Genomic DNA, 20,054 nt, shown 5'->3' on the forward strand with positions numbered 1-20,054 from the left:
GGTGTCCTTATACGCCACACTCCGAGGCCGCACCAATTAGGCTGCGCAGGTAGCCCGGGCTCCGGGCTCCCGGATCCGTGTAGCCGCAGCTCAATCACAGCCGGGCAGACTCTAGAGGTGGCTGCTTTGAGGCTGCGCGACGCCCGGAATTCCCACGGTTCCGCAGTCACCGCGGCGATCACCCGCGCAGGTAATCGGGGACCCCGGGAGGACTCGCGCCCCACGAGAGGTGATTTACCGGTTTTTGGCTAGACTTTCCATCCCTCGACCTTTTCTGGGTAATATTTCCCTTCTGAAAGCTCCCATCCGGAGACTTGTTTGTGTCGCGAGTGTGCTTTGCTGGAACGGCGGGTTGCCCTGGAGGGCGAAACTGAGGCAGGAGGAGTCGGTTCACTGAGGTTTCACAGCCAGGCAGCTCCTGGCAGAGTCCCAGGCTTGGTTGTTGATGTTTTTAACTTGGAACATTAAACCCGTAGCGAGGGGCGATTCCCGATCTGAACAAAAATACCCCGACAGGAATACCCTAAATATTCCTGAGACGAGCTAGTGGGTGTCAGGGAGGCTCACATCCTTCTTGAAAGTGAGAGCTGGCCTTTGTGGTCCCTGGCCCCTTAGGGTTAGGATTATTTTGTGCTAAGTACTGTAGACACCTAAGGGCTGGAAGAAGGAATGCGTGTGTCAACGTGCTCCATTTTATAGATGAAAATGAGTGGTCAGGATTTGAGACTTGCCCTGTGGTCTGTAGCTGTATGCCCTGTGGAATATTCTTTACTCTGGATCAGCAAACCAAATATTTATTGGGCTGTAGTAAGGTAAGCTTTTGTTTGCTTTGAGACAGCCTCCTCAAACTTACCATGTAGCCCAGGTTGGTTTTGAATTCAGTGACCCTCCTGCCTCAGCTTTCTTAAGGCTGGGATTACAGGATTGGGCCACCATCCTGTGTTCTTTGCTAAGATCTTTGAGACGGATTTATTTTGTTGGGGGTAGAGATAGTCCTTTGTGTCCAGAGACAACGCCCAATCCTCACTGGGGAGGAACTAGGATTTGGTGTGGAGGGGAGAGGGGTGAAGTTGGAGCGATGGAGATGGGGCAGTGGCTGTCGGGGGTCGGAGGAGGGGTGTGCATTACCAGGAGAACAGCAAGGAGGACTTGTGGACAGTGCTTTGACCCTGGAGTTGTGGAGCCCGTTTGGAGTAAAGGAGTACACGTGTGGAGTGAATTGATGCAGGAGGATCGTCACGTGTATCTCAAATGCCCTTTCGTGGTGTGGGGAATTTAGATGTTGTCCTGAATTCCCAGTGAGCTGTCTTTAGTGTAGATTTCTCTTTACCTTACAGGGTTTGTAGGGTGGAAAGTGTCAGAGGAGGCCACTCTGAAGACCAGAAGGGACCACAGTAATCCCCAGGGGAGTTACAGCAGTGGTAGGAAAAAGGAGAAGATGCCAGACCAGTTAAGGAAGTAGACTGCACCGTGCCCAGGATGTTGTTTATTGATGGGGATGCATTCTTGGACATGTGTGTCAGTAGGTGCTGTTGCCGTGTCTATGCTGTGTGTGTGTGTGTGTGTGTGTGTGTGTGGGTGGGTGCTTTCACAGGAGCCTGGATGGGGTAGGGCACTCACTGTGGAGCTGCTAGGTGTGATCAGAGATGGTACAGTGTGCAGGAGAAGAGTGAGGCTGCGGCCTGCAGAGCGTTTTCTATTTATAGTAACTGGGAGGACTCTCTGGAGCCACGGACAGACCAGTGCCGGGTCGTGTCCTCTGCATAATTATGAGGCTGGCAGCACGGTGGCTTGTTGTCCCCAGCATTGCCAGGGACACGTGAGTAAAGCATGAGGTGACAGCATTGTGGCAGTCCCAGTGGTGATGGGACATTCTGGCTCTTGCTTTTCTGGGCCCACCATTGTGTATGTGACGTGGATGCTGTTAACCCAGAAAACCCAAACAAAACAAAACGGAACACGTATGTCACATCTCATAGGGTTGAAGTGAAAACCCTGCTTCTGGAATTTTCCTGTGACTCTTGGAGAAATGCTCATTGTTGTTCCTGTTATTGTTATTGTTATACTTATTTTTTTGAGACAGGGTCTCTACATAATCCTGGTTTCCCTGGAACTCACTATATAGACCAGGCTTGACTCAATTCTCAGATAGGCTTGTCTCTGCTTCCCGAGTACTGGGATTAAAGGTGTGCACCACATCAGGCCCTGTCGCTATTTTCTATGAGGTAGGTTTTTGCTCTGTAGCCCAGACTGACCTTGAATTTGCAGTGATTCTCCTTCCACCTCTAGAATGCTGGGAGTTTAGATTGTGCCAGAAACGCTTGGCTCCAGCGTTATGATTTTTTTCTGAATTGTTTTATTATTTGTGTGTGTGCCCCTGTGTAAGCGTGTGTGCATACACACCCTATTGCACGAGTTCCATGGCCCATGTGTGGAGATGAGAGGACAGACAGCTGGCTCCAGGGTAGCCAGTTCTCAAGAAGTTGAATGCTTTCCCGTTTCCTTCTGTCATTGGGTGGATGTGCTGAGATCGCAGATGCTGATTCAGTTTTTTCACTTGGCTTCTGGGAATCAGCTCATCAGACTTTTCTAGGCTAGTTCCTTTAACCTTTCCTGGATCATCTCCGTGGCTCTCCAGTGTTATTTTTTAAACCGCAGGAAGTTGCTTAATGGACCAAAGTTCGAATCTCAGTTTATGATGAAGTTGTCACGAGCTCTGAGGGTGTTGAAAACAGAGTGGTTTAATGAACATGTGATGCGGGTCACTGATTTTTTTTAACCCCCTCCAAAAAAAAAAAAAAAAAACTCAGAAATTTAAGTATCCTTCAGATTTGGGAATGTAAAGTTTAATGCTGTCAGATGAAAAGATAGAAGAAAATGGCATTACTACTTGCCTTAGACCAGTGGTTCTCAACCTGTGGGTGTCAGTCCCTTTGGGGGTTGCATATCAGATATCCTACATATTAGATATTTACATTACAACTCATAACAATAGCAAGATTCCAGTTATGAAGTAGTGAGGAAGTAATTTTATGGTCTGGGATCATCACGACATGGGGGACTGTATCAAAGTGCCGTCGCATTAGGAAAGCTGAAAGCCACCGCCTTAGAACAAAGTAGCCATTTGCAAAAGAGTGAATTAAAAGACCCAGTGTCCTAGCACTGGAGAGACTGAGAGTCTGTGAGTTCGAGGCCAGCTTGGTCTACATAGATTTTTCAGGACACTTGGGGCTAAGTAGAGAGAGCCTGTGTCAAAAAGCCAAACACCCTCTCCCACCATGCCGGTCTTGGGACTACTGTAGATATTTGTGTATAAAGAGGTTTGTTGTAGTGTTACTGACATTGCTTATAGAGGTTACTTATACTAGTACAGCCTGGCAGTGGTGGTGCACGCCTTTAATCACAGCACTTGGGAGGCAGAGGCAGGTGGATTTCTGAGTTCGAGGCCAGCCTGGTCTACAGAGTGAGTTCCAGGACAGCCAGGGCTACACAGAGAAACCCTGTTTCGAAAAAAACCAAAAAACCCACAAAAACCAACCAACCAACCAACCAAAAAAACCCTTAGAAACAGCCTACCACTCTTAGAGGAAGACAGTGTCTATTGGATGTCTATAGATCCATTTAAGAGTATAATAAATTATTTGGAAATAAATGCTAATTTGGAATAATGTATCGTGGGTGGCTAAGACTGGGACTGCCAGGCGGAGATTCCATCTGTAATGTTTTGTGGGTGTTATGGAGGATGAAGATCTAATAATGTTACAAGATATTAACAGCTGATAGTTTAGGTAATCGTGAAGGTGAACGGGACAGAGTAGTTATGTTTACATCTTCTTGTTTTTTAAGACAGGGTTTCCCTGTGTAAACCCTGCCTGTCCTGGAACACACTCTGTAGATCAGGCTGGCCTCAAACTTACAGAGATCCCCCTGCCTCTGCCTTTCAGGTGCTGGGACTAAAGGCGTGAACCACTATCACCTGGCTCTTTTTTTTTTTTTTTTTAAAAGATAGAGTCTCACTATGACCTGGAACTCCCTATATAGACTGGGCTGGTCTTTATAACTCATAGATTGGCCTGCCTGCCTCCAGAATGCTAGGACTAAAGGTGTCCACCACCACACAGGCCTTAAATTTCTTGAAGATTAAAAAAAAAAAAAATACAGTAACTTCAGTACCAACCTGGTGACTCATCCCTTTAATCCCAGCACTCTGGAGGCAGGCAGGCTAATCTCTGATTTTGAGGCCAGCCTGGTCTACATTGTGAGTTCCAGGATAGCTGCAGCTATGGCTATGTTGACAGGTGTAAAATCAAACAAAATCAAAATCCAACAAGAGCCTATCGTCAAGGCTGGGTGTGGTGGCACACACCTTTAGTTTCAGAAAGAGGCAGGTGGGTATTTTTGAGTTCAGGCCAGTGAGGGTTTTATTTTAAATAAAAGAAAGTCTAGCTTCAGAATTAACATAGTCATTTTTAGAAAAAGACAACAGGCTGTAATGGAATCAAGTTTCAAAAAATAATAACCTTGGTTTAAAATAAATCACATTTGAAATAGGCATCAAAAATACAAGTATTGAGAAGCCGTCAACCTTCTACTAGACATTGTGTCCTTAGACACCCGAGGCCTCCTACCAACAGCTTTGATTCTGTTTGTTTAGGAATATGTTAGATGCGTGTAGTTTCTGTGATGGTAGAAGGTTCTGTTTTTTTAAAGGTGAAGTTATCACTGTATACATCTTTTTGTTTTGTTTTTTGTTTTTTGTTTTTTTTTTTGGATTTGGTTTTTTCGAGACAGAGTTTCTCTATATAGCTCTGGGTGTCCTGGAACTCATTCTGTAGACCAGGCTGGCCTCGAATTCAGAAATCTGCCTGCCTCTGCCTCCCAGAGTGCTGGGATTTCAGGCATGCGCCACTACCGCCCGGCTGGTTTTTTTTTTTTTTTTTTTTTTTTTTTTTTTTTTGAGACAGGGTTTCCCTGTAGCCCTGGTTGTCCTGGAACTCACTCTGTAGACCAGGCTGGCCTGGAACTCAGAAATCCGCCTGCCTCTGCTTCCCAAATGCTGGGATTACAGGCGTGTGCCACCACTGCCCCATCACTGTATACATCTTAAAAAGAAGCATGTGCTAAGAGTTTTGCTTAACTTACTGATAAAACTTGTTGGTATTACAGCTAGTTCAAAGAGTACTCCAAAGTACTGTATGTTCATGTCTGTAGACTGGAAATATTGGAGTGTGAAATGTGGGTCGGGGTGGATTGGGGGCCAAGGAAAGTCTGTGTGGTTTGTATATGCTTGGTCCAGGGAGTGGCCTTAGGAAGTGTAGCCTTTTGGAGCAGGTGTGTCACTGTGGGCGTGTCTGGAAGCCAGTGTTCTAGCAGCCTTCAGATGAAGATGTAGAACTATCATCTCCTCTTGCACCATGCCAGCCTGGTCGATACCATGCTCCCACCTTGCTGCTAATGGACTGAACCTGTAAGCCAGCTGCAAGTAAAGGTTATCCTAATAAGCTGCTGTCTGTTCACAGCAGGAAAACCCTAAGACACCACCACCCTTTGTTAGAATCATTTGCATGTCTACACGAGTTATTTGCATATCTCTTATCCACAGGAAATAGGTAGACAGTCATTTTGATGGAATCTTAATGAGGTGGCCCTAGAAAGGTTATGCAGTCTGTACTCTAGATCTGGCTCGTGGCCAGTCTCCTAGTTTCCTGGTTGAGGAAATTGATAAGCTCTTCCGGTGTAAGCGGGTATCATTTGAGATAGGATCTAGTTACCTTAGTCTTCAGTAGGGAAGCCAAAAGACATGAGACTGAGAACATCATACTATAGTCCTGCTAGAAAGGGAGCGGTGGCCACTGTATCGCAGAGGGGCCTGTTTTAGAGACAGATGAAGGCTCTGGATGAAGCTCAGACAATGGAGCCTAGCACTTGTGAGACCCTTGGTTTAATCCCTAGCACCCCAAATCATGTGGCACACTGTAACTCCAGTACTTGGGAGGTGGAGGCAGGAGGTTCTGGAATTTCTTTTGCTTGCACTCAGGGAGGGGGACAGTGGGGAGGGGGATTCAAGATAGGGCTTCTCTGTGTAGCCTTGATTGTCCTTGGTCACTCTGTAGACCAAGCAGACCTGGAACTCAGAGGTACATGTGCGTCTTGCCTCTGCCTCTGGATTGCTGGCTAAGCTACATAGTTTGAGGCCAGTGTTAGTATTCTGTCTAAGCTCCACCCCATAATTGCCTGGCAACAGCCAGGTATGCCCCGCCCCATAGACCTGGCTCACTATAAAAGGGGCTGCTGGCCCCTCCTCTCTCTCTCATCACTCTCGCCTCTTGGCACTCTCACCTCTCTGCCCCTCTTGGGCTCTCTCCCCTCCCCCCTCTCTCCATGTGGTCATGGCCGGCCTCCACTCCTCTCTCTCTCTCTCTCTCTGCCTTTCTCTGTCTCCACTACCCCATTAACTCCCATCCTCTGCCCTGAATAAACTTTACTCAATACCATGCCTGTGTGTGTGTGTGTGTGTGTGTGGTCCCTCAGGAGGAAGGGATGCGTAGGCATGGGCTGTGCCACACTCTCTAAACCCCTTTCTCTCTTTTTATGACCCTCATCAGCCAGCCTGGGCTACCTGAGACTGTCTCAAAAATACAACAGAATACAATAAAACAAAACAGAAAGCTAACACAGCAAAAGAAACTTGGATTAAGGAAAGAGCTCTAGCGGGCCAGAAGTAGTTATGCACACCTAGAATCCTGGTAGGTTTGGAGCATGTGTATTGTGAGTTCCTGGTCAGTTTTTGCTATATCATGAGACCCTGTGTCAACAGAGCAGCAAGACATGGGGACAGTCCATGCCACCTCTTTGTCCCTCTGACACGTTGTCAGCCCTTTATAGGATGCCTTGACTTTAACCTCCAGAGCACAGAGTATGATGAAGTCTTGCCTGTTTGGAAAGTTCTTCAATGATGTTGTCATCTCACTAACTAGCTTTTTTTTTTTTTTTTTTTTGGTTTTTTTGGATTTGGTTTTTTTTCCGAGAGAGGATTTCTCTGTGTAGCCCTGGCTGTCCTGGAACTCACTTTGTAGACCAGGCTGGCCTCAAACTCAGAAATCTGCCTGCCTCTGCCTCCCAGAGTGTTGGGACTAAAGGCGTGCGCACTGACTAGCTTCTTGGTCTGGTTTTGGCTTGCTGCACCTGAGCCAGCCGTAGCGGACATGAGAGGTCACACCTGTGGTGATGGCGGTGCCATACCTGGCTTTGATGGCTGAATGACTTAGATGGCCCCATGACCTTGCCTCTTTTACTTATATGTTCGTGATAGTTTAGAATGATCCCTTTGTCCCAGTGTCCCTGGTTGAATTAAGCCCATTTGATGATCATTTTTTTCTTGATGTGGAGTGAAGTTCTTACCTTGACTTTCTGGCCTAGCCCTGTAGATGAACAGTGTCAAGGGGGCAATGGCAAAGGTTAGGACGAACTTTTGGCAATTGGGAAGTTCATGAGGTTTGTCATGTGATTTACAGGGAGTGTGGTTAAAGGTCTCCATGATGGGGCCACAGAAGAGCCCCCACTCGTACAAGGTCATAGGTGTCCTGGGGGAAACGGCTGAAGATCTACTCTGTGTTTGGACCCCAAGCTGGAATTGTTGTCAGTGTCTGGTCATGGTCCAGGATTCCCCAGGAGTGATATAGGTGGTGTAGTGTGACAGGCAAAGCCCTCTCAGCCAGATTCGTGTCACTGATGTTTCTCCCCTTCTCCCAGTCTTGGTTTCCTTCCTGTCTGAAAGGAGCCATGTGTGTTCACATGGGTTGTCTGTAAACTCATCCGCCGTGAGGAAGAGTGAGTAGAGGGATCATGGCGGATCTGTCTTCTACTCCTGCCTAGCAGTACTGTGACATGTATGTGAGAGGAAGGGACGGTAAACCAGATGTTGTGAGCACAGCCAAGGGCCGGGTTTGTGTGGCTGCTGCAGTGCTGGCTAATCGAGGCAGTGGATAACTGAGGTGGCTGGACTGGCTGTGTCTGTTTTGCTCCTCATAGTCAGGTTAGACATTGTTTCCACCATAGTCATCTGGGTATCCTTGGGACTGCTTCCAAGGTTTCCCTTGGATACCAGATAGGATGCTCAAGTCCTTTAAGGGAAATGGCCTCATTTGCATAGATCCTAGGCTGACCCTCCTGTAACTTTTAACTCCCAGTTGGATGACTTGAATGCCTAGAACTTACAGGTGCTAAGTTCCTTGTCATCTTGTTGTGTTCCGGAGGTAGTGCCAAGAGAAAAAAAAAAGGCTATGACACATTCAGCATAGATGCAACCCCCATGTGCATGCATGTGTGCACACATGTTCATGTGAATGCAGGTGCCTGTGTGGAGGTCACGAGGCAACTTCTGGTTGTCCATCCTTCCAATTTGATTAAGACAGAGTCTTTATGGCTCACTGCTGAATAGGCCTAGCTATCTACCCATGAGCTTCTGCAGGTTTTCCTGTTTCTCCCCTCACTGTAGGAGTGCAGGGATTATGGGGGAGCACTACCACACCCCACTTTGACATGGGTTCTGCTGATTCAAACTCTGGTCTTTATGCATGTGTGGCAAGAGATTGACCAGGAGCTGCCTCCCCAACCCCTGAAGTGTTTTTTGATCCAGGCTTGGTAAAATCTGTGGATCTGGAAACTTTGCACATTGAAAGTCACGTGTTTTTATTTTCTTTCTTTCTCTCCTAAATATGAGGAGACAGATGACATATCAATGCCACCTAAGGGATGAGTCACTCAAAATGTCACTCTATCCAAACTCTGCAGAGACTGATGTGTAAACCAGGAACCAGTTTGTTGTTAATGGGAGATTATTACAGCTATTCAGGCTGCCCTTGGGACCAGGAGCTCATTCTATTTCCTAAGGGCAAGGGCAGTAATCTGACCCACAGGTCAAACTTGCTACCTGTTGTTGTTTGATTGTTTTTAATAGATAAAGTTTTATGCTAACAGCCATATTCATTTATTTCCATATTGTCTATGGCTGCTTTCATGAATCATTGGTGGGGTCGAATGTTGGAGATGGCCTGGCCTGCTAAGTCAATAATATTTTCTGTTTGGCCTTTATAGAAAAACATTGCTGGCCGGATCTTGGGGAATTCTTTCAGGCAGCTGAATGAGTACGGGGTGAACTCTGCTGGTGGGCATGTGCACCTCCTGGTAGGGCCTGTGGAGAGCTCTGGGAACATTTGTTTCTGCTCTTGCTTGCCCTCTGTCTGAATATATCTCATGGGTCCCTAATCAGGCCTTCGGGACTGTGGAGGAGGCTCCTGGGTGCATATTAACAGATCAGCAGGTGCTGGCATTGAAACCACCTCAGCAGCTCACGAACCTCATCTGTTACATATTATACTGACCCACACCGTGGTGACTGACAGCAGTTCTGGGAGCATTTACTCCTGTATGACCATTGCAGTAAAACAAAAGAAATAGCAATTCATGTGGGGTATGGTGATCAGTAGTGTAATCTCAGCACTCCGGATATTAAAGTATGAGGCAGGGTCGGGGTGGGGAGAGGAAGAAGAGGAGGAGGGGGGGAGGAGGAGGACGCGGAGGAGGAGGAGGAGGAGGAGGAGGAAGAAGCAGAAGAAAAAGAAGAAGAGGAAGAGGAAGAAGAAGAAGAAGAAGAAGAAGAAGAAGAAGAAGAAGAAGAAGAAGAAGAAGAAGAAGGAGGAACTTTAATTTGTGCTGACTGAGGATTTGGTTCTTGAGTTTGAGACATTTGCAGTGGCCAAACATCTCGTCCCAAGTGCCAGGATGCTGGGCTTAGGGCCAAGGAGGATGGGAGCCCATGGGGCTTATGCTGACATCTCTGCATCCAAGTGCGGTCTGAGGCTGGCAGCCTCTGTGTACCCAGGACTGCTTTAGAGATGCAGTCTCTACCTAAAGACATGCCCTTGTGAGCGGATGCATGATGTGTCCTCACTAGAGACACCAGCTTAGGTGGCCTGGCTTCTTTCCCTTCTCTCTCTCATTGGACGGTTAGGCCAGAGGATGGGGTTCTTCATCTTAGAGACAGACCATGCCCTAGCTGCTGCTTGTTTTCATGAGAGCAGAAGCCAGGCAGAACCAGCCCTACAGGCTCCTTCCTGCTGAGTCCTCTGCACTTCTTATCACAGGGTCACAGGCCTGGGTGCGTCATTTCAGAACACCAGAGTCAGGACACAGGGAGAGGCTAATGTCACAACATATGGTTGCTAGCATATGGCCTTATTACTACCTTGTGTGGTAAAAAGGGTTTTCAAGTTTGGCATTAGCAGGTTTGTTGGCACATGCCTGTAGTCTCAGGTACTCTGGAAGCTGAGGTGGGAAGATTGCTTGCCAGTTGTTGGAGACAAACCTGGAAAACACATCAAGACATTTGTCACAAAGCAATACAAAACAAGTTTTGACATTAAAGTACAATATAGGTTGGATACTTCCTTAAGCATAAGGTCTTGAGATGTGGAACTATGGAACAGAAACTAATAGGCCGGGAGTCCAGAAAACACAGGGACAAGGATAAGTCTCCAGAAACAGTGCATCTGTCACTTCATACTTTCCTCTACCCTTCCTCCCTTCCTTATTTTCTTTCTTTTTCTTTCTTTTCTTTTTTTTTTTTAAAGATTTATTTATTTTATGTATATGAGTACACTGTTGCTCTCCTCAGATATACCAGAAGAGGGTGTCAGATCCCATTACAGATGGTTGTGAACCACCATGTGGTTGCTGAGAATTGAACTCAGGACCTCTACTACCTCAGTGGTAGTGGGGACCATAGAAGAACAGTCAGTGCTCTTAACCACTGAGCCATCTCTCCAGCCCCCCCCCTTTTTTTTTTTTGTTAAATTTTTAATTTTTTGGTTTTTTGCGACAGGGTTTCTCTGTATAGCCCTGACTGTCCTGGAACTCACTCTGTAGACCAGGCTGGCCTCAAACTCAGAAATCCGCCTGCCTCTGCCTCCCAAGTGCTGGGGTTAAAGGTGTATGCCACCACTGCCTGGCCAAGCCTCTCTTTTTAAAAGATGAAACATTTATTTATTTATTTATTTATTTATTTATTTATTTATTTATTTAGGGTTCTTGAGACAGGGTTTCTCTGTGTAGCCTTGGCTGACCTGGAACTTGATACATAGACTGGGCTGGCCTTGAACTCATAGAGATCAGCCTGCCTCTGCTTCCCGGATGCTGGGATTAAGGGTGTGCACCACTGCTGCTCTGCAAGATATTTACTTTTATTATTAGGTGTGTGTGTGTGTGTGTGTGTGTGTGTGTAGGTGTCTGTGGAGCTGGGACATCCTCCCCGCCTCAGCTGGATGGAATTAAGGGCAGTTGTGAGCTACCCAACGTGGATGCTGGGAACTGGGTGCAGGTCCTCTGTAATAAGCAGTACCTACTCTTAACCTTACCCATTTGTGAAAGTGTTTGCTCCACCTGGTACACGGACACATGTGCTTGTTAAGTGCCAGACAAGGAATTAAAAGTTTGATTAGAGCTTATCCAGGTGGCTCACACTGAGGCATAAATTGTCATCTCTACCGGTGACCCAGAAACACGGCTCTCACTTCAGGGGGAATATGAGTTTATTCTGGAGCCAAATGTGAATGACCATGGCCTAGGGAACACAAACACCTATGCTGAAGTGGTTGCATGTGGTTTTCATTAGGAACAAAACCAGAAAAACGTCATAAATCAAAGGATTTTTCCTTTGTAGTGGAAGAGGGGACCACAGACTGCACAGAGGGCATCGCATCGCAGCTATAGGGTTCAGATGCTGACTGATGACTCCCTTGGCTTTTGGATTGGTGGACTCTAGTAGTCTGCTAAGGGCTACGTTGTAAGGTTTGGATAGTCCCAAGGATGTCCAATTAGACATGGCAAAGAACAATGAGTGACTTTCAAAGGGGTAAAAATATCTTAAGGTATTTGGCTCTAGTCTGCAACATTTTAACTCCATAATCTTGAAGCCCAATCTTTCCGCTGTGTAGAATCTTTAACTCATGTCTCCCTCCCCCAAACCCCTTTCTCTCTCCTTCCTTCCCCCTTTCCCTCTCCTTCCCTCCCCCCTTATCTCTCCTTCCCTCCCCCCCTTCCCTCTCCTTCCCTCCCCCCTTTCCCTCTCCTTCCTTCCCCCTTTCTCTCTCCTTCCCTCCCTCCTCTCCCTGTGCTCCTTCTTGGGAACTTGAGTTCACACTCTTGTTCGTGTACTGAATATTTATACTTTAAAAGTAATCTGCATTGGAGCTGTTGAGATAGCTCCGTGAGCAGAGATGCTACTGCTAAGCCAGTCGTCTTGAGTTTAAAGTGGCAGGGAAGAGCCAAGTCCCTAAAGCTGCCCTCTGCATGGCAGTATATACCTTACTGCCCATGAATAACTTTAAAAAAATGGAAATACAGGCTAGGGAGATGGTTCAGTGGCTAAGAGCACTGGCTGCTCTTTTAGAGATTCTGAGTTCAATTCCCAGCACCCACATGGCAGCTCACAACCATCTGTAATAGGACCAGATGCCCATCTGCATGCAGGCATACTTGTAGGCAGAGAACACATACAAAATAAATAAGTTTAAAAAAATAAAAGAAATGTAAATATATTTTATAGTAATAAGTATTTATTGTAATAAAAAGGGACAGTTTAGGAGATTGACCTGTTCCATCTACTACCCAACAGAAAGCTCCTGTTATATTTATATGTCTGCTTTGTACATTTTTCCACAAACAACTAGGAATGTGTGTTTTTGCACCAACAGTTCAGGGAGTGGTGGGATGCCATCTGCATTCTGAGTTGTGGTAGGAACTTGGAAAGTTCTAAGTGCTTTCTGGGTATTGGTTGGTAGTGAACACATCTGGCTCTTGTAGGTACGTTTAGGAATAGGAACAGAACTGCCCGTCCCCAGCAGTGACCAAAGGTCCTAGAGGATTTTTTTTTAAATTTATCTTAGTTGTTACCCTCAGCACATTCCTCTGGGCCAAGCGGCCAGTCCTCCTGACACCAGGTGATGCGATGTTATCTCCGGAAGTTCTTGACCCTTTTTAAACTGCCTGTGCTTTTCTCTTCAGTCTTCTGTAGTGGACACTGGGGTGCAGAATGATCTGGAAGGTGTCTGTGCTTCTCAGCCTGGTGCTGGGTGCTGGTGTTGTTGCCGTCGGCGTGGACGATCCTGAGGATGGTGGCAAGCACTGGGTGGTGATTGTGGCGGGCTCCAATGGCTGGTATAACTACCGACACCAGGTAAGAAACCCACCTACAGAATGGCGTGGCCGTTTTGGAAGATGGTTTTGCTTTAGTCTAATGTGGGATTTCCGTACCTTACTGCAATGGTGGTCTTTAGAACCAGGCACTAATCCCTTTTTGGGGTCTGCACCGTATCCAAAGTGGTTGCAGCGTCACTTGCCTGCCGGTCACAACTCAAGACTCAAAATGCATTTTGATATCATCGCACATCTTGGGGGCTCAAGATTACTAGCTGAGAGCCCTTGGACTAGCACCTTCATGTTATAGACAGGACACCGAGGGCTGGAGAGAGGAGGTGACTTAACAGAGGTCATATGGTGAGAGGCAAGCAGGGCTGAAGCTCTGGGGAAGGCACTCCTGACCCCTCTGCCCTCCACACCTCTGTCCTCCACATTACCTCATCCCTCCAGGTGTTTCCTGCAAATCAGCTTGTGGAAGTGAGAGAGAATGGTGGTTGACAAGACAGCCTCCTGCTGGGAGGAAGGGGTCGCCTTGGGGAAGCAGCAGTTCTGGGGAAGGTGAAATAGCAAGTCTTGCAACCCAAAGATCCTACCCCAAGGTGTGGACCCCAAAAAGAATGAAAACATGCCTGTGTAAGATCTCTGTGCTGTGAGTAAGATCAGCCTTACTCACATTATCCAGCATGTAGAAGGAAACATGATTTGGCCACTGAAAGGATGGAGTAATTACACTTGCTTCAATATGAACAAACCGTAAGCACGTGCTAAGAAACAAGCCACAAAGACCAAACAGTTAATAATAAATCCACTAAATGGCACTTCAGATTAGGAAAATCTACAGGGAAGCAGGACCTGGGCAGAGGAGAGTCTGGGGAGTTAACTGCTCATGGAATTAGATCCGCAGGTAGTGCGAATGTTCTAGAATTAGAAATTGGTCATGGTTGCACAGCACACTGTATTTAAAAGGCTAACATCCATGAGAGTGATAAGACTGTCATTTAAAAAGTTGATTTAGTGGGACATGGTGGCACACACTTTGAGTCCCAGCACTTGGAGGCAGAGGCAGACAGATTGCTTGAGTTTGAAGCCAGCCTGGTCTATAGAACAGAGCTAGTTAAAAGGTTAATTTTTCATGCTAGGTATATAGATTGTTACAGGATCATATTGCAGACTCTCCCCCAGAGCCTTCAGAGCCTTTAATCCTCACCGTTGGGCTGTGTGGAGCTGGACCTGTTCTTAATCCTTCTTTATCCCCAGTATTTGGATGGAGGTCTGAGGAAGCCAGCGGTTTGCCCAGTGTGGCGGAGTTGTGTAGGCAGCACGAGGAGGGCGTGGGATAGGATCCAGACCTAGCCAGCTGGCTTGAGAGCCACCCAGTCCAGTAAGAGCTGTATGAGTCATGGAAAAATTTCTAGCGGACACATTTGAAAAAGCTCAGACTATGTGGGAGGGGCCTCGGAGATAGTCTGTTCAGTTAAAGGCCTGCTGTGCGCGAGGACCTGAGTTCAACACCTAGAAAGACACCAAGGAATAATGTCATAAGCTTGAATCCCAGTTCTTTGTAAGGAACATGGAAATAGCTGGATTCCTGGACACACTGGGCAGCTAGCCTGGTCTGTCTGATAACCTCCTGGCTAGTGAGAACATGTCTTTGGGCCAGACGGGAGAGGTGGGTCAGTGGTTAACAGTACTTGCTGTTCTTCTGGAGGACCTGGGTTTGGGTCTCTGCTTCCACATCAAGCAGCTCATAGCTTCCTGTCACTCCAGCTCCAGGGGATCCCATGTTCATCCTGGACTTGGGAAATGTGCATATACACACGCAGGCATGCATATACACAAATCGGAATAAAGTGAATAGCACCTGTCTTAGCCACTGCTCAGTTGCTGGGAAGAGACAGGATCAAAGCAACTCTTTAAAAAGAAAGCATTTCATTGGGATTAGTTCATTATTGTGTCAGGTAGCTTGGTCGAGAGATGTTGGGCCCAGTGTGGGCTTTTGAAACCTGAGAGCTCACCCCTAGTGACATACCTCCAAGAAGGCCATAGCTCCTAATCTGTGTCCAAGTAGGTCACCGACTGGGGACCAGACTTGCAAATACATGAGACAGGGTTTCTCTGTGTAGCTCTGGCTGGCTGTCCTAGAACTCACTTTGTAGACCAGGCTGGCCTCTAACTCAGAAGTCTGCCTGCCTCTGCCTCCCAAGTGCTGGGATTAAAGGCATGTGCCACCACTGCAGGCTAATGGGGGCCATTCTTATTCAAACCTTCATAGCACCCAAGGAACAACACCCCAGACTATTCTTTTGCCTCCACATTCACACACACACACACACACACACACACACACACACTCCCCTATACACAATATAAATATACACACACTTATACACAATAGAAATACATCCCCATACACAATGTAAACACACACATACACTATCAACAATATAAATATATACCTATTTGCAAATATATAAACAGAAAAATATATAGGAAATTAATTTTGACATCTTATTTAAACCGGATGTACAAATGAATATCAATTCATCATGTAATTAATGTTAAAATTATCATTGAGACAGCCTGTATCCTTTAATAAAAAGTTTCATTACATTTATTTATGTATGCATGAATGTGTGTATATGTGTGGGCACAAGCCTCTTGTGGCACGTGTGTGGAGGTCAGAGGATAAACTTGCAGGTATTGATTCCCACAATCGACCATGTGGGTCCCAGGGATCAAACTCAGGTTGTCAGACTGGGTAGCAAGTGTCTTTATCAGTAGAGCCATCTTGCTGGCCTCTATATCCTTTTTTTTGATACTAAGTCATTGAAATCCAGTACGTGAGTCCCAGGGTGTGTCAGTTTAGATTATCCATGGTACCTGTGTTTGGCTGCTGAACAACCAGTGGCCAGCTGTTGGGAGGTTGGCACAGATGGAGCTCTGTCCAACCCTAACCCCAACCCCCAACCCTAACCCCAACCCCAACCCTAACCCCAACCCCAAACCCAACCTGAGTGTCGGTGTGCTTGGTTTCCGTGTCATCAAGGGTTGGCTTAGGTAAAGTTCTGACTCATCTCAAATGGCCTCTGTGTGCTGGCCAGAAAGGAAATTTGGCCTGATTAAGAGCTGTTATCATGGCTGATTGCTTTTCCTTTGAGTGAAAAGATAAGTTAAGCATAAACCACAGGCAGCAAGGATGCAGGCTCAGCAGCCACTTGGTTTGTATTCAACCAACTTAAGAAAATAAGTCGGCTAAACATTACCTGGAGGCTAAATCATTCAAGAATTCTCCTCTGATCCTGTGCAGGTTTTAACTGGATCTTCTTATAGAGGCACGAGGTTCCTCAGGATTGATACATCAGGCTGGCCTCAAACTCACAGAGATCCTCCTGCCTCTGCTAGGACTAAAGGTGTGCAGACCACCATGTCTGGCATCTCCTCAGTGTTTTGTTTTGTTTTTTTAAGATGTATTTATTATTATATGTAAGTACACTGTAGCTGTTTTCAGACACCCCAGAAGAGGGTTGCAGATGGTTACTGGGATTTGAACTCAGGAGCTTTGGAAGAGCAGTCAGTGCTCTTCACTGCTGAGCCATCTCTCCAGCGCCTTCCTCAGTGTTTTAAATAGCAAGTGTGGAGAGTCCTAGGTTGGCCAGTTAAACTCAGGCCATTTGTCTCAAACCTGTGTTTTCAATTTTGAGGTCCTATTTCCTGATAAGTACTGGCTGTCACGAAATGGTTACCGTAGCTCCAGGCTTTTAGGGTCAGGGGCATGCAAACAATGAGGAAAGGACCACCAAAGTCAGAAATATACCAAAAGCAATTTTATTCATGGTTTTCTTCTATTCTAAAAATCTCTGGTTGACACAGCTAGCTTTCTGCTTGACACAGCTTTCTCTCTTCTAGTAAAAATTCTAAAAGCTCGCTGGATAGCTGATAGGTCTTCTGACCAAGTCAAAAATCCTGTTAGAAAAATTCTGAAAGTAATTCTTGGGTTTTCCAATCAAAATCAGAAAGCCAGAAAAATAAAAATTCATAAAGATCTGTGGTCGCTCTTCAGAAAGCTTTCTTTGGATAGGTGCTAGACAACATTCTGAAACAGCTGCTCAGCTCTCTAATTCTTGGGATTTCAGAAATCCTGTCAGAAAAAAATTCTAAAAGAGCTGAGTTGGTTCTTTGTGGATTTTCTTGAAGAGCTGTGTTTGTTCTCCAGAGATCTCCAGACAGCTCAGCTGTTGCTGGGGAAAAGAGAGAGAGAGAGAGAGAGAGAGAGAGAGAGAGAGAACCGCCACCACTTTCTGTTAGCTCATCTTGTGCAGAACAAAGCCCAGTTTTTAATTTACATATCAATTCAGTTATTCCAGGTTCCCTCTGGACCATCGTGGTTAAACATTCCATGGCTCTAGTCTCTTGACTCTTAGGAAGACACAGCAAACGATAAGATAGCTGGTTGGGCCCCACTGTCTTTCTGCATGCCCTTGTATCTGCCTGTCTTTGTATCTTCCTGACAAGCTGGTTCATAGTGCAGTTGCCTCTGCCCCTTTAGATCTTTGAAGCTCCTTATACAATTCATATTGCATCCTTATATTTTTGCATAGTTGAGAAGTTATATATTTTGGAACTCATGTTTTCAGAGTTCTTTTCCACAGCCTTGAGCGCCGTCCTGAAGGCCCCAGCATTCACCGTTTTGCTGAGACACTAGCCACCCCTTTGCCTCCTGGACTCCTGCTGTGTCTGATTATCATGGAGTCATTAATGTTAACAGGGAGGACATTTCTCCGTGGACCGAGAAAATATGTACATTATTGTACAAACAAGCCATCTCTCCTGGAGGCCTGAGCTGTCCCAAGGCAGGAGCCACGTTATTCTGTCCCTACCAAGGCCATGCTGGACTCAGTCCTATCTCAACCTTTATGGGGCTCATGCAGGCCAGAAGTTTTAGGGCGAGTGAAGAGAATGTAAGGCTTGAGGACATGCAGTTAGGTGGGGGCAGCAGACCGATGCCAGGAATTACTCTGGGCCCTTCACAGGTGTCACATCCAGACAAAAATTCTGTAGAGGAAAGAGAGGCTATTTGCCTGTCTTTTTCTCTCTCTTTCTCGAGTGTGAGCCTTTTCCTGGGAGTCAGTGGGGGGCCTTCGCATCACATGCTTAGGTTAACAGCAGTTCCTGGAGAGGGAAGGAATTTCTAGGTCTGACTCAGAGAAGCTCCCAGCAGATTATGCAAGTGTGTCTGTCACATGATTCAGAGAGACTGGGATGGGCGTGGTGGGGAGAGTGTGAGTGAGCACACTGTGAGCTGTGATAGGGGCAAAGCCTCCGTTTCTTCATGTTGACTGAACCAGGCAACTGAAATTTGACGGAGGCCATTGTGGTAATGCACGCCTTTAATCCCAGTGCTTGAGAGGCAGAGGCAGAGGCAGGTGGATTATGAGTTTGAGGTTAGCCCAGTCTACATAGTGATTTCCAGGTTAGCTGGAGTTACATAGTGAGACTGTAATAAACAGATTGTGTGTGTGTGTGTGTGTATGCATGCATGCATGCATGCATGCGCACACGCACAGCTCACTTGGATAGATACAGAGTCTCTTTATATAGCCCTGACTGTCTTGGAACTCACTGTGGACCAGGCTGGTCTCAAAGTCATAGAGATCCACCTGCCTCTGCTTCCCGGTGCTGGGATTAAAGGTGTGTGCCACCATACTGGACTACGAGTTTTCTGATAGAAGAGTTGAGTTGGCTCCTATCTACTAATGGGAGTGGGACATCCCAACCCTGGGAACTCCTGTTTACCCTCTCCCTATTCTCACACACTGGGCTCCACCACTGCAGTCTGCCTCAAGGCAAGTCAGCAAAGTTTTCCAGGAAGGGCTAGGAGTCCTTGCACATTTGGAGTCCAGGAAGGCAAAATGGAAGCCGGTTGGGACAGCAGCCAGGCTGCAGGGAGTTGCGGAGGTGGAGGCGGCAGGATGCGGGTGCAGCAGACAGTGTGGGCTGGACAGTCTGCCCTTTAGACATTTAGGCCAGTGTCTTTGAAGTTAGTCATTTTCAAAGGTGCAAAGGTTGACTGCTTGGGCTTGAAACAAAATATCCTTTGAAGAGAACATGCCAGAGAGGGAGGACTGGGGAGTGCTGGGTGGGACTGGGATGCTGGCCCAACAGTGATGAAGGTGGGCGTGTTTGGGGGTAGCTGGACGGTCCGTAGGGTCCTAGGTCTTGCTCAGAACCTCTGGTGTGGTTGCCGTTCCCTACTTAATCTGCAGTGTAGGGGGAACAAATGACACCAGCTCCCTTTAAACCTCAGCCTCTCCCTTTGGATTTGAGCCAGACACTGCAGAACCCTAGCTCAGCGTCTCCCCAATACTGTGCTTGGGTGGAGAGAGGTTGGGGGTGCAGGATGCGGGTCAGGAGGGGAGTGGCTCATGCACCTGTGAGGGATGCATTCCCGGCTGGAAAGCCTTTCCCTGTTACTAAACACAGCGCAGCAGCTGTCTTTGGCCTTCTGTATAAGCTCCCTGTCGCTGATGCTTACAGCTGGTGGTGGTGGGGGATGTCCACTGTACGTGAGACATTGTCGGGGAGAGGTGCCAGTATCCGGTCACAGGATTCCCCAGTGAGCCTGGCCCACTCCCAGCGCCAGCTTTGAGATCAGCTGAGTCACAGCAGTCTCTGCTCTCTGCAGAGGCTGTGGCCTGCGTGGAGGTGGTCATGCCTAACCCAGCATCACCTCCTGTGGCCTTGCTGAGGGGAAGACATCTGTTGTGCTGTTTCTACGTCCTCTGAGCTCCTTGAATGCCACTGTACTTCATATTAACTCAGTGCAGAGCCCTCTGAAGTGACGAATGTATGTGGAGGCA

The 20,054-nt window shown here is 46.9% G+C and overlaps 1 protein-coding gene across 1 annotated transcript in view; it reads left to right on the plus strand.

The window, feature by feature from the left end:
* Positions 1 to 20,054, plus strand: part of Lgmn (legumain) — a 37,180-nt gene continuing 17,126 nt past the window's right edge. Inside the window, exons 1-2 of the mRNA XM_052185214.1 lie at positions 1 to 190; positions 13,063 to 13,234. Coding sequence (XP_052041174.1) covers positions 13,091 to 13,234 — 144 coding nt within the window. The 5' untranslated portion in view covers positions 1 to 190; positions 13,063 to 13,090. The remainder of the gene's footprint in view (positions 191 to 13,062; positions 13,235 to 20,054) is intronic.

Source organism: Apodemus sylvaticus, chromosome 6 (genome assembly GCF_947179515.1).
Source record: "Apodemus sylvaticus chromosome 6, mApoSyl1.1, whole genome shotgun sequence".
Classification (NCBI taxonomy): domain Eukaryota; kingdom Metazoa; phylum Chordata; class Mammalia; order Rodentia; family Muridae; genus Apodemus; species Apodemus sylvaticus.